General features: G+C 32.0%; 1 protein-coding gene across 5 annotated transcripts in view; it reads right to left on the bottom strand.

Annotated features, from left to right (window-relative positions):
- Positions 1-20,945, bottom strand: part of Obsc (Obscurin) — a 613,188-nt gene that overhangs the window by 191,503 nt on the left and 400,740 nt on the right. For all 5 annotated transcript variants that reach the window (XM_075359431.1, XM_075359430.1, XM_075359429.1 and 2 more), the window contains one exon: positions 18,240-18,488. In XM_075359431.1, coding sequence (XP_075215546.1) covers positions 18,240-18,488 — 249 coding nt within the window. The remainder of the gene's footprint in view (positions 1-18,239; positions 18,489-20,945) is intronic.

Raw genomic sequence — 20,945 nt, 5'->3', positions numbered from 1 at the left:
AAAGGTTTTACTTATTATTAATGGTACAAACTGACAAACATGAAAAGGATTTTCAAAGTAATTATGTTTATATAATGATGTGCACTACTTACAAATGACATGAAAAAAAATTATTAATTAATATAATTTTAATAAATGGAAGTTTGCATCGTACAAGGGAAAGGCACATTGGTTCGAATTCGACTTCATTTCTTTTTTGTTTAACTCCTTTTTTTAATTTAAATATATTGATTTATTAATAATTATTAACCTCTGATAGTAAAAAAAAAAATTATGATAAATAATAATAATTCAATAACAATAAAAAAAAAATTATGAAAAAATACCAGAAGTTATTAATGAAATAAAATGTTATGTACTTTTCATTAAAAAAAAAAAAAAAAAAAAATGTATGTAAGTAATTTAATAGTCGTATAAGGAAGTCATGTGGATGTCCACATCAGATTTTTAATGTCACTTTTTTTTGTTTTTTTTTTCACCCCACCCCCAGGGCCTGATCTACACCAAAGCAAAGCACAGTTCAGGGGGTTGTCTACTCAAACGGGCCTCCCCGTCCGCCGGCAATGATGCCATGTTTTTTAATGATGATATTAAGACATTTTAAAATTACGACCCCATATGAAGTTTCATAATTACGGCGCGCTGGAAGATAAGTTGGTTTTTTTTTACAGAATCCTCACCTGATAACGATATTGTAAAAATGTAAAAATTAAACTGAGCCTGGTTCGAATGATGATATGAACTGACATGTCCACACCCCTTCCAAGATCGTATTAAGTTAGTACCAGTTTAGATCCAGTCGGATGAGTTGAAGGAACAAGATTGGGAATGCCGGATACAGTTTCATCTTCAGTCTTCCAATTAGAAAATAAGTTAACGAGAACACTTCAACCAGAACATAAGAAAACCGTGAAAGATTATTTTTGAACTGAAAACTTATTTCTTGCAATACTTAACATTAAAAAATATCCTAAAAATTTTTTTAATAAACTAAATATATATAGTCCCATTAAAAATTATACATTCTTTGTACAAAAATATTGCGTTTAACAAGTTTTGCGTAATACCAATAAATTAGTTAATATATATATTTTTTAAATTATCAATAAAGAAGGGTTCATGAACTTAGTTCAAGAAAAAAACATGCAATGGGTTTTTAATTTTCGTCAGTAAAATGTCGTAGTTCCCAGTGGCGGCTCGCGTATAGGTACTGTGGAACTGCAACATCCCCTATTTCCACTTGATATTATCGATAACATTTAATATAATGAATCCTTTTTCTTTAATTCTTTCTTTATATTTGTAAAACATATAATCCTTAAGCTTAATGTTAGTAGCCATCCCCCAGTTTATGAAAAATATACAAATTCTTTGTATGGAACTGTGCCCTTCACAGTTCCATCGACGTGGTGTTTGACTGTCGTGCGCATGCGCACATAGGAAGCTGCACGCAAAGCTGTGAAGGAGAGAGAGCACTGTCGCTCCTGCAATGCCGAACCTGACGTGCTGGTGGAAGGTATTTTTTTTTTTACTCCGCGTGTGTATGGAAAATTCCGTGTTTGTTCCCATTTTTAGTTTAGTCGGTGGAAGGAATATGAAAGCGGGTTAGTTGCTTTTTCAGTAGTGATCAGAAGATGGCGGAAAGCAAGAACTCTTTGATCGCCAAATCTGTCTAAAAACATGCTGGAAGGGTGAAAGAGAAGGTAATTAGTAAAAACTAATTATGTATTTGTTTCTGTGAACATAGAAATTTAAATTAAGCACCGTTGGAATATAGTGTTTTAAGCGGAAATTTTATTAAGTTATTATCTAATAATACTAAAAAATATTATCTGTATTGACATTTTATTATTTATTCGGTTTAACCGTAAACGGTTTCAAGCGCAATGTGTTTAAAACCCGTGTGGTATATTTTTGAATGTGATAAAGTGTAGAGTTAGATTATTATCCTGCTTCCAGCTCTTCTAGTTAATATATTTTTTCGGTTCTTTTATTTTACAGAAAACATGGCCCTGAAAAAATTTTCTGGAGCAGCACCCCCAATAATCTTTTCTACAAGCCGCCACTGGTAATTCCTTAAATAAATTTAAAAAAAATTCTTTTGGTACTCGAGAAATAAGAATTCTACTGTTTATAAAATTCTAATTGTAAAATAAATTATGAAATTCTAATCGTTAGGGAGGGTTAGTCTATGTTAATGAATAAATACCACTACCAGTAGAATCGGCAGTTTATGGAACGTAGGAGGAGAAAGAAATTGGATTTTTGCAAATACTATGTATTTGCAAAAAACAAGTATTTGTTTTATGAAAAAAAAAATTAAGGTACTTGTTTTTAAAAACCTACAAAATTTCCTTTATTTGTAATTTTTAGTAGTTGTGCTGCAAAAATTGAGTAATGCATAATCGTTTGAAATACCACCTATTTTTACCCCGTCTGAAAAATCTAATTTTAACTATCTATTTTTGCAATTCACTGGAAGGGAACAGTCTCTATTTCATAAAACTTTCATACGATAATATCGATAGCTATTACATTAAAACCTTTTCTATCCCGTACATCTCGATTCCCCCCCGAGGGGAGAAGATCCCGCCTCGTAGCGTGTCCGGTCGCTACACCACCCCCTCCGTTCCTAGCCAGTAGTGGCTTTAACGGAGGTTCTATCCCGTACATCTCGATTCCCCCCCGAGGGGAGAAGATCCCACCTCGTAGCGTGTCCGGTCGCTACACCACCCCCTCCGTTCCTAGCCAGTAGTGGCTTTAACGGAGGACATCTTCTCGCCCTCAAACTGATTGTGCCACACAGCTTTCAGTCTAGGCCCCGCTGAGATGCCACCGATGCAGATGCCCCGAGGGACATCTACATCGGTAAAGATTCACCCCGAGATAGATTTATGTGTTTATGCCTTCAGAATGAAGACAACGGACACCTGCAGCTACCACGTCGCCCTCAAGAACTAAGCTAGGAAACCTAACTGCGGAAAGAAGACCCCGCGCCTAGATCCTACTAAAAAGAGCCACTTTCTGAATGTCTCAGATCCGCACTAACAACCTCTTAAATAAACTTCCCACTAAAGTTTGTACATCGAAATTTAGACCTAGTTCCCTTAAGAACCCCGCTTAATACTCAAAATGAGTTTCTAATCTAACTACGCTCCGGTCCGCCCGGGAGAGGAGACTTAACGCCTACCCCCGCACAGCGCCATCACGGAGTCCCGCGTGACATTCACCATCTTTCGCAGACTGCCGCCAGGACTCCCCCACATACCACCGAAGTAGTACCCAGAGAGGCCCCGCCGACAGCGTCGTTAGCTCATTTATGCCCTCGTCGGAGCGCGACCGCATCCACCGGGAGAGAATAATCCCGCCCGCCGACAACGGCCGCAACTCCGCCGACAGCGTATTTAATATCATACCACCAACACATCTACCGAGGCACGCTGCCTAAGCGCCTACCTTCGGTCAATCAACTGTCCAGACGGAACCTAACCGCCCGGGCTTCTTACCTAAATCCCTTCTGCCGCCCTGCCCTGGGCAAGGGATTTCAGGAAGCTAGCCACTATCGTCCATTCACTGCGAGTCCTCCAGTTGACTCGCAGATCCAAAAAGGAGTGCACTCTCTCGAGTTCCCTACCAACTCTGGTACGTTCAGCCTCGTACCGGGGACATGTGTACAGGACATGGTCCGCTGTGTCCTCGACTCCGCATTCCGGGCATAACCCGGAATCAACCAACCTGAACCTAGCCAAACTACTCCTAAAGGCACCATGTCCCGAAAGAAATTGAGTTATATACCGATTGGGGGAAACCCAACTAATAGCACGCAAATCCCTAACATCTGGAAAAATACCATGCGTATATCGACCCGTGAAAGAGTCGGCCCACCTAACTTGCCAAGCGTCAAAACCTTGGTCTTCAATTTCCCGCATACGCCCGGTAGTAAGAAGACCTGCCTTCTTTGAGATATACCGCTGGCTACGCTCTGTAGCCGAAATGTCCGCTGGTTTGATGCCTGCGATCACAGTTACTGCCTCTCGCGAGACAGTCCTGTAACCACCGACAACCGCTAATAATAGAAGTCTCTGGGTCTATCCCGTACAACAAAAACTGACCGTGTTATCTAAATTCTCAAAAAAAATCCATTTTTATGGGAAAAAGTTCTAAAATGAGTGTGATCTTACCGATAGCCGTTTGAAAAAAAAAACACTTTCAAAAAAAAAAAAAAAAAAAAGTTCTAAAATGAGTGTGATCTTACCGATAGCCGTTTGAAAAAAAAAACACTTTCAAAAAAAAATATTTTTTTTTGTGTAATAATTGTAAAAATAAATTTCTCAAAAAAAGTTTTATTTATTTTTAAAAACTGGTGATATATAATGATAGAGAAATTTCCGAAAGAAAAATAATATTTTATAACAATAAAAAAAAAAGCTGATAACACCCGTCAGCTTGACGGGAAAGTAGGACTTTCCCGTCACGCAGCTACTTATACTTAAAATATAATTATTATATTAATGATACACTGAAAAAAATCCCACGTTATAATTAAAAGGTTAATGAGTTTTATTTTAATTAGCTATTTTCCAGTAAATATCGGATTTTAATTCATAAAAACTTACTTAATTTTAGGAAACAGCATTTCTAGTTTATAGGCTAATGAGAATGAAATAAATAAATAACATCAAATTGAAGATTTACGATAAATTTTTGTTTTCACTTTTTTCTAGTTTTTTTTTTATCCGGGGAAATAATACACATTTTATTTCTTTCAAATCATGGTTTTCGTCCGGAATAGGAACGCTATTATCGTTTCCGTAGCGAATCAACGTGTTTTTTGTTTGTTTTTTTTGTCTTCAGTCATTTGACTGGTTTGATGCAGCTCTCCAAGATTCCCTACCTAGTGCTAGTCGTTTCATTTCAGTATACCCTCTACATCCTACATCCCTAACAATTTGTTTTACATATTCCAAACGTGGCCTGCCTACACAATTTTTTCCTTCTACCTGTCCTTCCAATATCAAAGTGACTATTCCAGGGTGCCTTAGTATGTGGCCTATAAGTCTGTCTCTTCTTTCAAATATATTTTTTCAAATGCTTCTTTCCTCATCTATTTTCCGCAATACCTCTTCATTTGTCACTTTATCCACCCATTTGATTTTTAACATTCTCCTACAGCACCGCATTTCAAAAGCTTCTAATCTTTTCTTCTCAGATACTCCGATCGTCCAAGTTTCACTTCCATATAAAGCGACACTCCAAACATACACTTTCAAAAATCTTTTCCTGACATTTAAATTAATTTTTGATGTAAACAAATTATATTTCTTACTGAAGGCTCGTTTCGCTTGTGCTATTCGGCATTTTATATCGCTTCTGCTTCGTCCATCTTTAGTAATTCTACTTCCCAAATAACAAAATTCTTCTACCTCCATAATCTTTTCTCCTCCTATTTTCACATTCATTAGTCCATCTTTGTTATTTCTACTACATTTCATTACTTTTGTTTTGTATTTGTTTATTTTCATGCGATAGTTCTTGCGTAGGACTTCATCTATGCCGTTCATTGTTGCTTCTAAATCCTTTTTACTCTCGGCTAGAATTACTATATCATCAGCAAATCGTAGCATCTTTATCTTTTCACCTTGTACTGTTACTCCGAATCTAAATTGTTCTTTAACATCATTAACTGCTAGTTCCATGTAAAGATTAAAAAGTAACGGCGATAGGGAACATCCTTGTCGGATTCCCTTTCTTATTACGGCTTCTTTCTTATGTTCTTCAATTGTTACTGTTGCTGTTTGGTTCCTGTACATGTTAGCAATTGTTCTTCTATCTCTGTATTTGAACCCTAATTTTTTTAAAAAACTGAACATTTTATTCCAGTCTACGTTATCGAATGCCTTTTCTAGGGCTATAAACGCCAAGTATGTTGGTTTGTTTTTCTTTAATCTTCCTTCTACTATTAATCTGAGGCCTAAAATTGCTTCCCTTGTCCCTATACTTTTCCTGAAACCAAATTGGTCTTCTCCTAACACTTCTTCCACTCTCCTCTCAATTCTTCTGTATAGAATTCTAGTTAAGATTTTTGATGCATGCAACGCGTTATATTGAGATTAAAATCGCAGATTTAAAATTTGATATTACTAAAAAAAAGCTTCAATTTCAAAAAATTTAAATATTAAAATCGTTTTCAGCGCCCTAAAAAATGTATACATTGATACCTCACACGACCATGTTTGTTACTTTTTGCGCGAACCCCAAAGTGGGAGTCAAAGTTCAATTTTATAAAAACATCTTTTTTAAAAACAGTCTTGATTACAATAAAAAATGAAAAGAAAAAATGTCATGACTTTTGGTCAGTCCACAAGTAGGGTTTGGGCTCCCAATTTAGTAAAGCTTAATTTATTCGCGTAATTAGACGACAGTAGAAGAAACCACAATGAAAAACAACCGGCATAGCAATAAAAAAAAAGCTTAAAAGCTTAGAGCATTTTTAGGAGGGGATGACATTTTGCAAAAATCATTTTTTGCAAATATTGTTATTTTTTAATCGTTAAGAAATGTGTCTAAGAAAAAATACGACCTTAATTAGGCGAAATTTCGAGATACCGAGGGTGATCTTGCTCTACAGCCTCACCTTTTTGATCCTTTAAGTTGAAAATTTAATAGCATCAATGCCCCATATATAGAAGTAATATGACCAAGTTTGGTCAAAATCGGTCCAGTAGTTCCGGAGATATAAGGTGATTTAGAGTTTAGGCCAACACATACACACACACACGCGCGCACACACACACACACGAACATCAACATATGGAAAATTTCCATCCGGCTTTTGGGTTCCTTAGGTGTCAAACGTCAAGATCCGGTGAAAACCGCATATGCCCAAATTGAACCGATTACAATACTTTCCCTTTCAGTGCTATAGAGCTATCTAGACGGGAAAGTAATATTATTACAGAATAATTATACTAACAAATTACGAGTAATAATAATCTGCTAAATAATAGTAATAATTAATTCGATTAAATTTATGGCATCATTATTATTACTGGTAAATCTGCTTACTAACATATTGTAACTTTTTGAAATTTCCAAGAAAAAATAACATTTTTTGGCGCGTAATATCTTGTAATCTTTGTTTTTTGAAAAATCCTCGTTTTTTTGACAAAAAAAAAACCTCAACAATGATAAATTAAAATCAATGAATTTTATTTTAATTGGCTATTTTTCGTTAAATATCAGATTTTAGTTCATAAAAGATTTACTTAATTTTAGGAAACAACATTTTTTTGTTTATAGGCTAATATGAATGAAATAAATAAATAAAACCAAATTGAAGATTTACGATAAAATTCTGTTTTTTTACTTTTTTCTAGTTTATTTCTTCCGGGGGAAAAAAATACACATTTTATTTGTTTTACATCACGGTTTTCGTCCAGAATCGGAGCGCTATTATCGTTTCCGTGGCGAACCAATGCCGGCGCTGGAATAATTATTGAATAACAATTTTCTATTCTATGATTAGTCGCTTTAATATTAGAGGGTCAGGTAGAAAGAAAAAATTGTGCAGGCAGGCAACGTTTGGAATATGTAAAACAAATTGTTAGGAGGTATACCGAAATGAAACGACTAGCACTAGATAGGGAATCTTGGAGAGCTGTACCAAACCAGTCAAATGACTGAACACAAAAAAAAAATGCTATTACTTTTAGTACCAGATAACTTTGCGGTGTAGTATGTCGTAAAAAAAATAAAAAAATAAAAATTTGCAAAATATTTAGCTAATGCTATTAAACGCACCAATCTTTTCTACGTAAAAAAAATAAAACAACACTTACGTGTCACACTTCGTTTTTTTGAAAGGTAAAATTTCGGCAGTTTTAAAAAAAATTGTACTTACGTATTAACGCCACCGCAGCTACAGCTTTATTTTAAATTAAAGTAGTCAATCGGATTTCGGTGGAAAATGGGCCGATATAGAGTTTAACATAGATTCAAAACAGTCTCTTTATTTATTTTATAAATATAATTTAACCAAACTTAACCTACGCTCGCTAACCTTGACTAATTAACAGGAGTGTTTTGATTATTTAAATAATAAATAATTGCAATAATTAAAGAATTTATTAAATAAATACTCAAAAAATTACGGTGTTAATTAGTCAAGGTTAGCGAGCGAAACGAGCGTAGGTTAAGTTTGGTTAAATTTTATTTATAAAATGAATAAATATAAATAACCATTTATTAACATTTTCCACCGAAGACTGTTCATTTTCCACCGAAATCCGATTGACTACTTTGTTTTTAAATAAAGCTGTAGCTGCGGTGGCGTTAATACGTAAGTACCAAAAAAATAAACGCAGAGAAAGAAAACTGTTATTTCTAACTGTTATTTATTACTGTGCCGGGTACTAGCTCGATTTAACGATTTTTAAAACGCCCATTCGGGTTTTTTTTCTAGTAAAGCGCATTCAGGGATCTGACGGGCGTTAGGCGGATAAATTTTGTATCATTAGAAACGTCAGTGCGACAAGAATTCGGCTATAACAATTTGAAAACGAAATAAAATTAATGACGTAAATTTGAAACTATTTTATAAATTAAAAAGCGTGTGTAAAACAGCAGCTCTCACGTTTAGGAATAGTGATTGGATGGAGCTGGAATTTTTTGTTAACTTGTTCACAAATCTTTGTTTATTTTCTTTATTATATTTACTGATTTTTTAAATTTAATTGACTAATTAATAATTAATTAATTTGATAAGCTTACGCAAAAAAAAAAACAACAATGAATTCGTATTTTACTGTATATTTTCAGCAGGATGTGTTTAATTAAAATGTGTACAGATGAACTATATCTTATTCAGTTAGCTTATGTTCAAATAAACAGATCGCTCGCGCGCGCGCCGGCCTCCGTGGCGTGAGTGGCAGCGTCTCCGCCTTTCATCCGGAGGTTCCGGGTTCGAATCCCGATCAGGCATGGTATTTTCACACGCTAAAAAAAATCGCATTCATTTCATCCTCTGAAGCAATATTTAACGGTAGTCCCGGAGGTTAAAAAAAAAAACAGACTGCGAGTCAAATCAGCTGATTTCGAACTCGAGAGTTCTACGGTTCAAATCCGACTAAAGGCAGTTAATTTTCATACGGATTTGAACACTAGATCGTGGATACCGGTGTTCTTTAGCGGTTTGGTTTTCAATTAACCACACATCTCAGGAATGGTAGACCTGAGATTATACAAGACTACACTTCATTTTCATTCATACATATTTGAAGTAATATTTTACAGTGGTTCCGAAGGCTGAACAGAAAAACAAACGAGTGTTCAGGCGTCCTATTCACAAGCATCTCCTGTAAATCCTGATGCGAAAAAAAGAAACTACGTGTCGTTAATATTCAGTAACCATGCGCAATAATATTTTACAAAAATTATACATATATATATATATATATATATATTAGATTTAAAGGAATTAAGACATTTTATTTGAGTTTGTCTACTGTCCACAAACAATAAAAGTTTACTAATATTTTTAATTAATTTCTATAATAATAAACAAAAATAAATATTTCAATTCAGTTTCGTCATCTGACTGCTATAAATCCGTAGTGCTGTCATTATTAAGAAGAGACATAGTGAGAGGCTCATTATTTTCTATTATATTATCCAATTCCCAATAATTTGGTTAGCTCGATTTAAACGATTTTTAAAACGCCCATGACGTTTATTGAGAAGAAGTATGTACCGGGATCGGATGGATGTTTTAAAGTACATTTTTTACCGTAGGAATGATCAGCGCAACAAGAATTCGATTATAACAATTTGAAATCGAAATGAAATGATGGAGATGAATGTTGGAAGGAGATTTTGATGACACTATCTTATGAATAAAAAATCGTGCGCGGAACTTTAGTTCCGCTACATTTTATTCAGTTAGTTTATAGACTGAAGAATAAACAAACTTTGCCTTTGTGTGACTGAGTTCGTCATGTTTTTGCTGAGTCACGTTCCTTGCATAAGTGCCGATTCACAACACGGCCATATCTATATACATACTACAATCGTTACTCATATATATTCACCGTATAATTAATTTGTCATGCAATAGTCAATGTAATCAAAAGTTTATACAGAGTCATTCACGGGAACCGGATGTTTTTGAAGTGGGTTGTATTCGGGCGTTGTGGTGGGAGGGGCACGTGCTGGTGTCTGACGTTTCCTTTGTTCATAGCATTTACATTTTAGTCGTCGAGATGGATCCGTAGACGCTAGACCAACGCCTGTACGCGTATGACAGTTTTGTGCGAAATGACGAATCCGTAACTGCTATTCAGCGAGATTTCCGCCGTCAGTTTAATATCCATCGTAATGCAAGTGTCCCTCTCGTAACACAATATTGAGATAGGTAAACAACCTTCGAACAAGCGGTTCAATATTGAAGAAAAAACTGCCGGGTCCCCGACGAACTGCTAGCACTCCGGAGAACATCGAACGAGTAAGGGAAGCCATTGTCAGAAGCCCACGCCGCTCTATTCAGAGGCATTCAGCAGCGCTTCAAATGATGTGCTCATTTGAAGCGCTGCTGAAAGTGCTTACCGCACTTGTGCAGTGCGGTAAGACGAATTCTGCATACAGATCTGCATTTCCATCCTTACAAGATAGCCGTCGTGCAGCAGTTAAACGAGCAAGATTTCACGCAGCGATTACAGTTTTGTCAACAAATGCTTACCATTTTTGAAGAAAATGGAAATTTGTTATCGTTAATGAGTAACGAAGCCCATTTTCATCTGAATGGCTTCGTCAACAAACAGAATTGCCGGTATCGGTAAAAGGTGACTGTCTGGTGTGCAATAGGAAAGGTCGGAGTTATCGGACCATATTTTTTTTTAAGAAAATGACGCTGCCGTAACTGTAACAGCTGATCGTTACATTGCGATGTTGAATACGTTTTTCATACCTGAGTTACGAAACCGGGGGAATCGATTTTCAAAATCTGTTATTCCACCAGGATGGAGCTACAGCGCACACAGCGAGGGCAACGATGGCTGTTCTCCGTAACTTGTTTCCGGGACGGATCGTTTCCAGATTCCTGGAAACGATCCGTCCCGGATCAGCTCTGGGTCGTATACAATGTTACGAATGGTTTTCACAATTTAAAAGCGGTCATCAGTAAATTGAAGATGATCTTCGACCAAGAAGGCTTTCGACTTCAACCGATGACACACACTTTCAGGAAATCGACGATCTGGTGCGTGTAAATCACCGAATGACTGTCAGAGAACTTCCATAAAGGGTTAGTATTTCGATTGGATCATGCCGTGACATTTTGACTGAAAAATTGAACATGCATCGAGTTGCAGCAAAGTTTGTTCCTCGTTTGATGACCGAATAAGAGAAAAAAGAACATCAAGCTGACAATTGCCAGTAACTCCTTGAACAAGCCGATGACGATGAAACAACCATGCAAACGAACTTAACGGGAGACGAAAGCTGGGTTTACGGCTACAACATTGTGACAAAAGTTCAACCATCAAAAAATCGCGACTAACACTTAAACATGTACTCAAACAACAATAACGCAAAAACTAAACGAGATACCAACAATCCAAGAACAATGCGGTTCAGTGGAGGTTTGCTGAACACAATACTACCGCACGTCACTGAATATCTACATTGGCGCGAAATTAAAAATGTTTGGTTATTTTTTGAACAGACCTCGTATTTCCGCAGAAAATACTGATGAGCCTAATGATGTAATTTAATTTTTTTTTATGAACTTTAACGACACAGCAACACGCCAAAATTACCAGCCAAGTTGTACGGCGCTTTGCATAGATAATATTTTTATATGTACAGAAATATAAGCACTTAATTACATTGCTAATGTTTATTTATAATATTAATAAAATTAATGCTTAAACATTTATATTTTTAATGAGGGTAATTTGCTGGACTATTATTATCTATAAATAATTAATTTAGTTCGTAATAAAAAAATTTATGCTTTATAAAATGAAAAATCGATATAATATTTCAAAACACTTTTGAAAAAAATTATATATTAAATTCATACTTTAAAATTAACAAAAAAGGATAATTTAATTTGTTTACACAGAACCTGATTTTTACAAACTAAACTCAATATTTTTATTAGCCTATATAAGGAAAAACATAAACATTTTAACAAATAATTTAAATTACTGATTTTGGTTTAATCTTATTATGATTTAATTAAAATATTATACATAAAAATTTAAATTATAAACTTATTACCCGAGGGTAATATAACACAAGTAAGGAGGTAAAAAAGTTTTCAATTTTTCCCTGCAGAGAGGAATGAAAACTGTTTCCGCTGTGATAACACCTCATTTACAGAAAAAGCTGAATACAGTTATAAAACCGCGTACCGGGAAAGCCCACAATTGTAGGTTGTTTCTGAAGCACGGTTTACACACACAACTTAATTTAAAATATTTATCATTTTATTTACATAAAATATTTTTTCGTCTATTTAATTTAATGATTCTAACTAAAGCGCGTGTGCATACCGTATTTAATTCGCACGGGAGTGGCGATACTAGGCCTAACGCACTAGTACCAAGTTAACCGGGCGATCGAGTCGAGACCCGGCCAGACCGAGTTACTTCTTTTACACTTTAAAAATTACTTTTTTATTTAATTCTACCGCTCACTTGTGACGTCACAACATAGATACTACAAAAGCATTTTTTAGGGGGCGGGGATACTATTTTACAATTTTTTTGCAGAAATTATATATTTTAATTGTTAACAAATTTGCCTAAGAAAAATATGACCTTAATTAGGTGAAATTTCGAGATACTGAGGGTGACCTTGCTTTATAGCCTAACCCCCTTGACCTTTTAAGTTGAAAATTTAATAGCATCAATACCCCATATACAGAAGTAATCTGACAAAGTTTGATCAAAATCGGTCCAGTAGTTCTGAAGATATACGGTGATTTAGAGACCAACGCCAAACACACACATTTACATATGTATGTACACATACACCCGGAAAATTTCCATATCGTTTTTTGGGTTCCTTAGGTGTCAAAACATCAAGATCTGATGAAAACTGTGTAGCCCAAACTGGACAGATTACAATACTTTTCCTTTTAGAGCTATAGCACTATCTAGACGGGAAAGTAAAAATATTAAAAATGTTTGGCTGTATACAAGTAAAATTTTTATTAAATCAAGCACTTTAGAAAAAACTGAATGATTATTTTGTAACAGAATTGATCCTTCAAACACTTAAGCGACCAGACATAATTTTATATTTAAATGTTAAACTATTTCTGAGACACTCAACAAAATAGATACTGAAATGCATAGAAATGTAATGTTTAATTAAAATTTTAGTATTTTTAAATTGGTAATTACCAAAGTATCAAATACAAAAATCTTGGAGGAAGAGGCGAGGAGTCATTTTTTGATTGATAGTAATACTTTCTCTGTTATATACTACATAATAGACAGGATTATAAAACTAAATATTAAAGGAAAATTTACATACTCTTAACTACGTTTTGATAAGTTTTGAGGGTTTGATTTGTTTAAAATATTAATAAAAATATAAATTGGTATATAAATTTAAAAATAAAGAGTAAAAATATTTGTAATATGATCTGCAATTTCCATAATTAAAAAATAACTCATTTGAAATTAATATTAGATTTTTTATTCCTACCATAAATTATTATTATTATTATTTTAGTAAGGTTCTACTTTAATAAACATTCATTACTTTCATATTTATTACATGTACTTTTATCATTTGTCATAAAAAAAAATCAGAAAAAATAATACTTGTCTCCTCCCTTATCTTAGTTAATAATAAGGAAAAAAATGACAACTGTCACTTATGAATTTTACTGTAACAACTTTGTAAAGTTTCAAATTCCAATCTATCAGACACAACTTTATATCAGCTTGTCTGTTTATCAATTTATTTATTATAGTGTTACAAATATTGAGATAAATAATCAAATTAGATTGTATATAATTATTATTACTAAAAAATGTTTAAAAATAATAAAAATTATAGTAAAAAAAAAGCAGTAATTAATCAACAAATTAACTAACTTACATTAAAAATACTCTAGAAAAATAAATTATATCGATTAAATATAAAAAAATATATCGCCTAATTTTTCAAAATGAAAAATATAAAATGACTAAATACTACACAGCACTTAATTAAAATAAATAATTCACAAAAAATCACAGACTAATTAAGTAAAAATTAATAATAATTATGATTAAAAAAAATCATAAATAAGGCACTCGTAAAAACTCGTTCGCGCAGTTGTGCTTACACACAGATCGTAACAGTATGTTTGAATAAAAACAAACTGACCAAGTATCTAACTATCCAGACTCAACTAAGAAACATACTGACATATATTGCATTCTAAATTTGGCCACCCACACTCAACTAGTAGAGATGTTGAGATACGATATAAACATTGGCACATCAAACCTTTTAACCCTGAGCCAACTTACGTTTGCTATACTTCTGTCTTGTGCGTACGCGTGTGTATGTGAGTGTTTGTGTATTAAGAAAATTATGTGAAGGAGTATGTAACATTGATTTGCTAAGAGGGAGCCAGTCAGTAGTTGGGGGGGGGGGGGTGGTGTAGTTATTAGTTGGAAGTTAATAGAGTTAATAAAAGTTTTAATGATTCTGTTGTTTAAATTTAAAAATTGATGTAATAATTATAATGGCTTACAGCAATAGTAACAAGAAAAACAACAAAATTACAATTTACAAGGTTAGCATTTAACATTCTCTGCATAACACTGTATGTAAGCACTTTAAAACAAATTATTATTGCGCAGCACCTCAACAATAAAGCCAACAGGTTAAAAAATAGAAAATCCGATTTGTTGTAAAATTAAAAAAAAAGTACAATGAAATAGATGACTACGTAAACCTAATTATCTACATTAATAATAACAGTAATTAGTAATAAATAATAAACTAAGAAACAGTCACCGAAATGCACAACCTGTGTTTTTATTTAAACAGTATTCTCTTCTCTAAACGGTACAAAAACAATGCTTAATTTATTAAACAAAATCAAATTTTACATATTTTTGGAAAACAATCTAAAAGAGCATTTAGATCATTAATATTTTATATGCTTTAACAGTAAAATCATAAATTATATCACTTTTTCAAGGATCTACGTTTGCACTATTTTGGAACATCATCGGCTATATATAAAAAATAAATCACTACTTCTGTAGAGAGAACACATATCATTAAATAAAATTAGAATTCTAATGATAGCTATCAGAGAGATACTTAATTTAATGATGTGTTCTCACAGTGTTATTAATTTTATGCGGTTTTAAACATTTTTAATATGTAGCATGTGAAGTTGTGAAATAATTTATAAAAAGCTACTAGAATATTCATAAGCAATTATTTTATCACCAGTTTAGTGGTTACTTAAATAATTTCTTAATTTAATGATTATATATAATCTTACCTACATTTTCTTGAAAACAATTATTTGAATTTATGCATTGATTATTAATCAATATATATCAATATATATTATATATATATATATATATATATATATATATATATGGAAACCCCTCAACAACTTTAAAACCGTTCCAGACAGAATACAGTAACTTTCAGGATCACTTCAACCCCTTCTTGGAAAGGTGGCCCTGGGGTTGTAACTCGAATATTTTAAACGGTAACACCCTTTATGTGATACATCATTTTAAAGATCTCTTTAAGACAAGAAAAATGATATAAATAAAATATTGGTACAATGTCTGTACCCAAAATAGTGGTGGATAAATTTTGGATTTTGAAAATTACTAAATTTAGTAAGTTCAAATTATAAAATTAAATAAAAGAAATTAGACTGAATTTAAATTAAAATTTATTTTAAAGTTAAATTTAAATTTTAAAAATTCTTATTTTTTAACACAAAAAATTGTTTTTGTTCCAATTTAAAGAGTAAATAAATAAAAAATATTGTCACCTAATCGTGCTGATCATTGATGATTTCTTGCCATTGTTACAAAAATGAAGCTTACTTCACTGTTGTATAATATTCCATTAACAGTGTTTCATTACTGTTAGTTACTTATAAGAATTTATTGTGCTAATTGATTTTTTTTACCTTTACCACATCTGTTAGCCACTTTTGTTATTTATATCTTTTTTAGTTGTTTTTTACCGAATTAATTTTTTTTGTGTTACTTGCTATCAACATGTCACTTAGTGAAGATGGGAGGGTCACACTTTTAACAAGAGGGGCTTTGGTGACAGTAAGGTTGTGTAATGAAGTTTGTGAATTGTTTAATGCAACATTTAATAATTGTAACCCCACTTAAAAAGGTATAGTGTCAAAAACCATCAAATTATTTGAAGAAACAGGGAGCACTAGTAATAGGGGAAAACTAAGGAGGCCTAAAGCTGCAAAATATAATAAAAAATCGTTAAAGATTATACAAATATTTATTGAGAATCCTCATTCCTCAACTCGAGTAGCAGCATGAGAACATAACATTAGCCAAAGTTCAGTGATTTGAACATTAAAAAGTGAAAATTTCAAACCTTTCAAAATTCATCTGGTGCAAGAACTTGCATTAAGATGATTAACATCGAAGACTTAAGTTCTGAAAAATTATGATGAACAATATTTGTGCAGATAGTAATTTATTAAACAACACAGATTTTAGTGATGATGCTACATTTTTTTAAATGGCAATGTAAATCACCATAATTGTCAACATTGAATTGATATTAATCCACACTGGAATCATGAGACACATACACACTATCCATCAAAGTAAATGTATGAATTATTCCATTATTTCATTATCCATCAAAGGCATGAATTATTGGTGGACGTTTGCTACGGCCTATATTTACTGATAGAAATTTAAATACAGTGAAATATGAGGCTTTGCTTCTCGACTATGTCATTCCAAACATTCAAAATATTGTTGGCTTCCAACTTCAAAAACATTTGGTTTCAACGAGATGGTGCCCTGCCTCATTTTGGTCTTCAGATTCATGAAATTTTAAATGCATTTGTATTAGATGAAGGTATCAAATAGGATGACCAGCAAGATCATCTGAATTGTCACCATTGGATTACTTTCTACGGGGCTGATTAAAAAGTATTGTTTATGATTATAAGTCCCAAGATATGGATAACTTACAAAACAGAATTTGAGAATCAATACAAAATATCACCAGAGAATCATTGAATAATGCAGCATCATCCTTTTACAACCAACAAGCAAACTGTCAATCAACAGGAGGGCATTTTGAACATTTATTAAAATTAAATGTAAGTAAATAAGCAAACGTTAGAGTTTATAAATAATTTAAAAAAAAAAAAAAATATAATATCCATTTAATCAAATTTTTATAAATTTATTTATCTGCAATAACAGTTCCTTAAAATATCAATGTAATTTTTTAAAAATCCAAAATTTATACTGCTGCTATTTTGGGTACAAACATTGCACTAACTTTTTATTTATACTATTTTTATTGTTTTAAAGAAATTTGAAAATGATGTATCACCCAAAGAGTTTACCATTTCCTGGGTGTTACCACTCACAAGAGAGGATTTACAACCCCTAGGCCACTTCCAAGGGGTTGAAATTCTACTTCTTGTCAAAAAATTAGTTGACCAATACCTTATCTTGAAAGTTACAGTATTCTATATGGAATTGTTTTAAAGTTGTTGAGGAGTTACCATACTTTTGAATCACTTTGTATATATTTGTAAATCTAGTCCACAATAACTCAAGAACCAAGTAAATGATTTGAGAATATAAAAGTTGTTAACTAATGTTTGAATTACATGATAATTTCATTCAGCAAAACTGGCTCAACAGGGATTGCTACTAAACGGTAAATAAATTTCATAACAATAAATAAACTAAATAATAAAAAAAATTGTATAAATATATGAACAATATGCAATCTAAATAATATTGTAAAATACAACCATTTATTTAATAGCTTTAAGTTCTTAGTTTATTTTTTTTTTATATTTTCAAAAGACACTATTACACCCTTACTGTATGCAAATAACGACTTATCTGGAGAGAAAAATAACCAATAAAAAGCACATTCATAAAAAAAAAGCCTTTGTTTACCACAATAAATTCTATTACTTATATTTACTTCATAAATTGAAATATAAAATTAATAATGTACAATACCTTTCTTATCGATCGCTAATTGAGCAGTACAGTATGATGATGAGTTTGTCGCTGTGTTGTAGGCTCTTGCTGTATAGCTTCCAACATCACTTTCTTTAACATCACTTATTTCTAATCGATGACTAGAATCGGATGATACAATTGTAAATCGATCTGACTGGCCTTCAAACGATAAAGGTTTGTTATCTTTCAACCACATCACCTTAGCATTTTCATCTACTTCACACTCGAATATAGCTCTTTCACCCACTGAAACATAAAATATATGACAGAATAAGATTACTATCATTTTTAAACAGCTGCAATTTTAATTTAAAATGAAAATTTCATTAAATCAGTATCCTTAAAAATGTCATGGGTAAATTTTTAAGTTAAAATATTTTAATTTGATTTTTTGCTGGCAAACATTTTATAATAGCCAACATACATATCAAATCAGCATAATATATAAAATATTTGAAAGAATTCATTTTAACCTGAAACCAAGACAGTGAGAAATTGAAAAAATAAAAATCTATAAAACATCCAACTTTAGACCCATTTTATATCTAAAACCTAACTTGGAGAATTGGTGAAAAAGAATAGTTACATTGTTAAAAAATATGTATGTAATAACGCAAAAAAAGTACAGAAGTATTTTAAAAAAAAATATATATATATATATTTTTGGTGTTTATTTATTAAACAGATGTAATTTCAATTGTTTTTTTTTTGTTTGTTTAAATAACTAAATTGATACATGTTAAAAAATATGTATGTAATAACGCAAAAAAAGTACAGAAGTATTTAAAAAAAAAATATATATATATATTTTTGGTGTTTATTTATTAAACAGATGTAATTTCAATTGTTTTTTTTTTGTTTAAAAGTTATAACTAAATTGATACACATATTTGTTTTTCTATAACATTAAACTGTTGTATGTTAAAATATGTCCTAATAAAGAAATCATTTAGCTCTATTTACATGAAAGAATAAAAGTTTCTGACCAAGACAAGCAAAAATAAAACTGAACTGATACCGGAGTAAAATAATTATTAAAAAACAAAAAATTATTAAACAAGTTTTTCTTTCTTTTCATACAGGCATTTTTTCAGAATACAGTAAGTTAGTCAGAGCTGTGAAATTTAATATTACTTCCACATTTCATGTTATAGAGGAGATCATTACACAATCTCATAAAGCCTACACAGTCACCCAACTCCAATATAAAATATAGAAATAAAATTGAATTGCACATCGCTGATTAACTTACTGTATCCTGAAAAAAAAAATGGCTATAAGAAAGGAAAGAATAACTTGTTTAACAATTTTTTGTTCATTTTTTATAATTATTCTAGGTAGATGTATACAATTAGTAGATAATGTACATGCGTTTAATGCATTTATGTGGCTAGCTATGATGTATTCCTGTTTCCTTTAGCTGAGCACATTTTTTGCTTATATCTAAAAACAATGAATTTTTCGAAATAATTACAAGAGGCAAAAAGCATTTCTTTTTTACCATTTTATGGAATACATCATTAAAATTTGAAAATAATGCAATTTTTACATTTTGTCCCTCCTTAGTGTTCATTTCTTTGTTTTTCTTAACGATTCTAAATTCTAATTCCAGTAGAGCATAGCATTTTATATACACTGCAAAATTCATCTTTCATACGAAATTTTAATTGGGGTTTAGCCTTTACTAGCTAACGTAAATAAAAAAATTATTAAAAATTAATAACTCTTATAATCAATCATACATTAATACAGGAATGTTACATTTCTTATGTCTATTGTAAGCGGAATAATGCTAAAAAGGAAATCTGAAGCTAAATGTAAATGTTTCTTTAAATGACAATTAATCAAAATATATGATCTAAAGAACTCTATTAAAATATCTCCAATATAAACTGATGCCTTAGAAACAAATCCAATGCTTCCATATTGTAGGGATTTTTGGTTAAAAACTATTTTATTTTTTTACTCACTTCAAAGAGTAGGTAATTTGCCTGTTCCATCAACATTGCAACCATCTTTTCTAGGGTCTTTCAATATCTTTACTGCCTATTGGTTGACAATGAAAAACCTGCTTGTATATTCTTCACCTTCCATTCCAAACAACTTCAGGCAATTTCATCTCTTACATCCTTATTCCAGATCCACCCTTATATATTCTTCATCTTACTCAGGAATTTCAACTAAATAATCTGAGAATTTGTATCTATCTGCACATTGTCATCTCTTACTACTGACTGATTCATCCATCAATCTAGAAAATTTTACCAATGTTTCTTTCCTTACTCTTTTGATATTTAAAATACATTGTATTACATTTAACTGATACTTAATTTAACTCTCATACTGTAATCATATTCATTACTTATGAAACATTTCAGATAACTGAAGTGTGACATTTGCTCACTGATTTCAATTTCAATTACAATTTTCTTTTTTGAACATATAAGATAATTTCATCTAAAACTTCTGAGGTTAATGTAAACTATATCTCTTACACAATGAGGGCAGAATTGACAGCAAGTAAAGCAGTGGATGGGAAAAAGATAGTGAAAAATCACAAAAGATGTGGATTTAGAGAAGGAAGTTGTAGAAATAAAAATGGAAGATGGAAAAGTGTTTCTTTTCAGAACATTTTTCCATCCTAATGATGGAAGAAAAGAACAAAATGAATTGATCTATTGTTGAAACCAAAACATCAGGATA

This window comes from Lycorma delicatula, chromosome 3, assembly GCF_047948215.1.
Source record: "Lycorma delicatula isolate Av1 chromosome 3, ASM4794821v1, whole genome shotgun sequence".
Lineage (NCBI taxonomy): Eukaryota > Metazoa > Arthropoda > Insecta > Hemiptera > Fulgoridae > Lycorma > Lycorma delicatula.
Note: the sequence above shows the minus strand (reverse complement) of the source record. Positions and strands in the feature narration are given on the sequence as shown.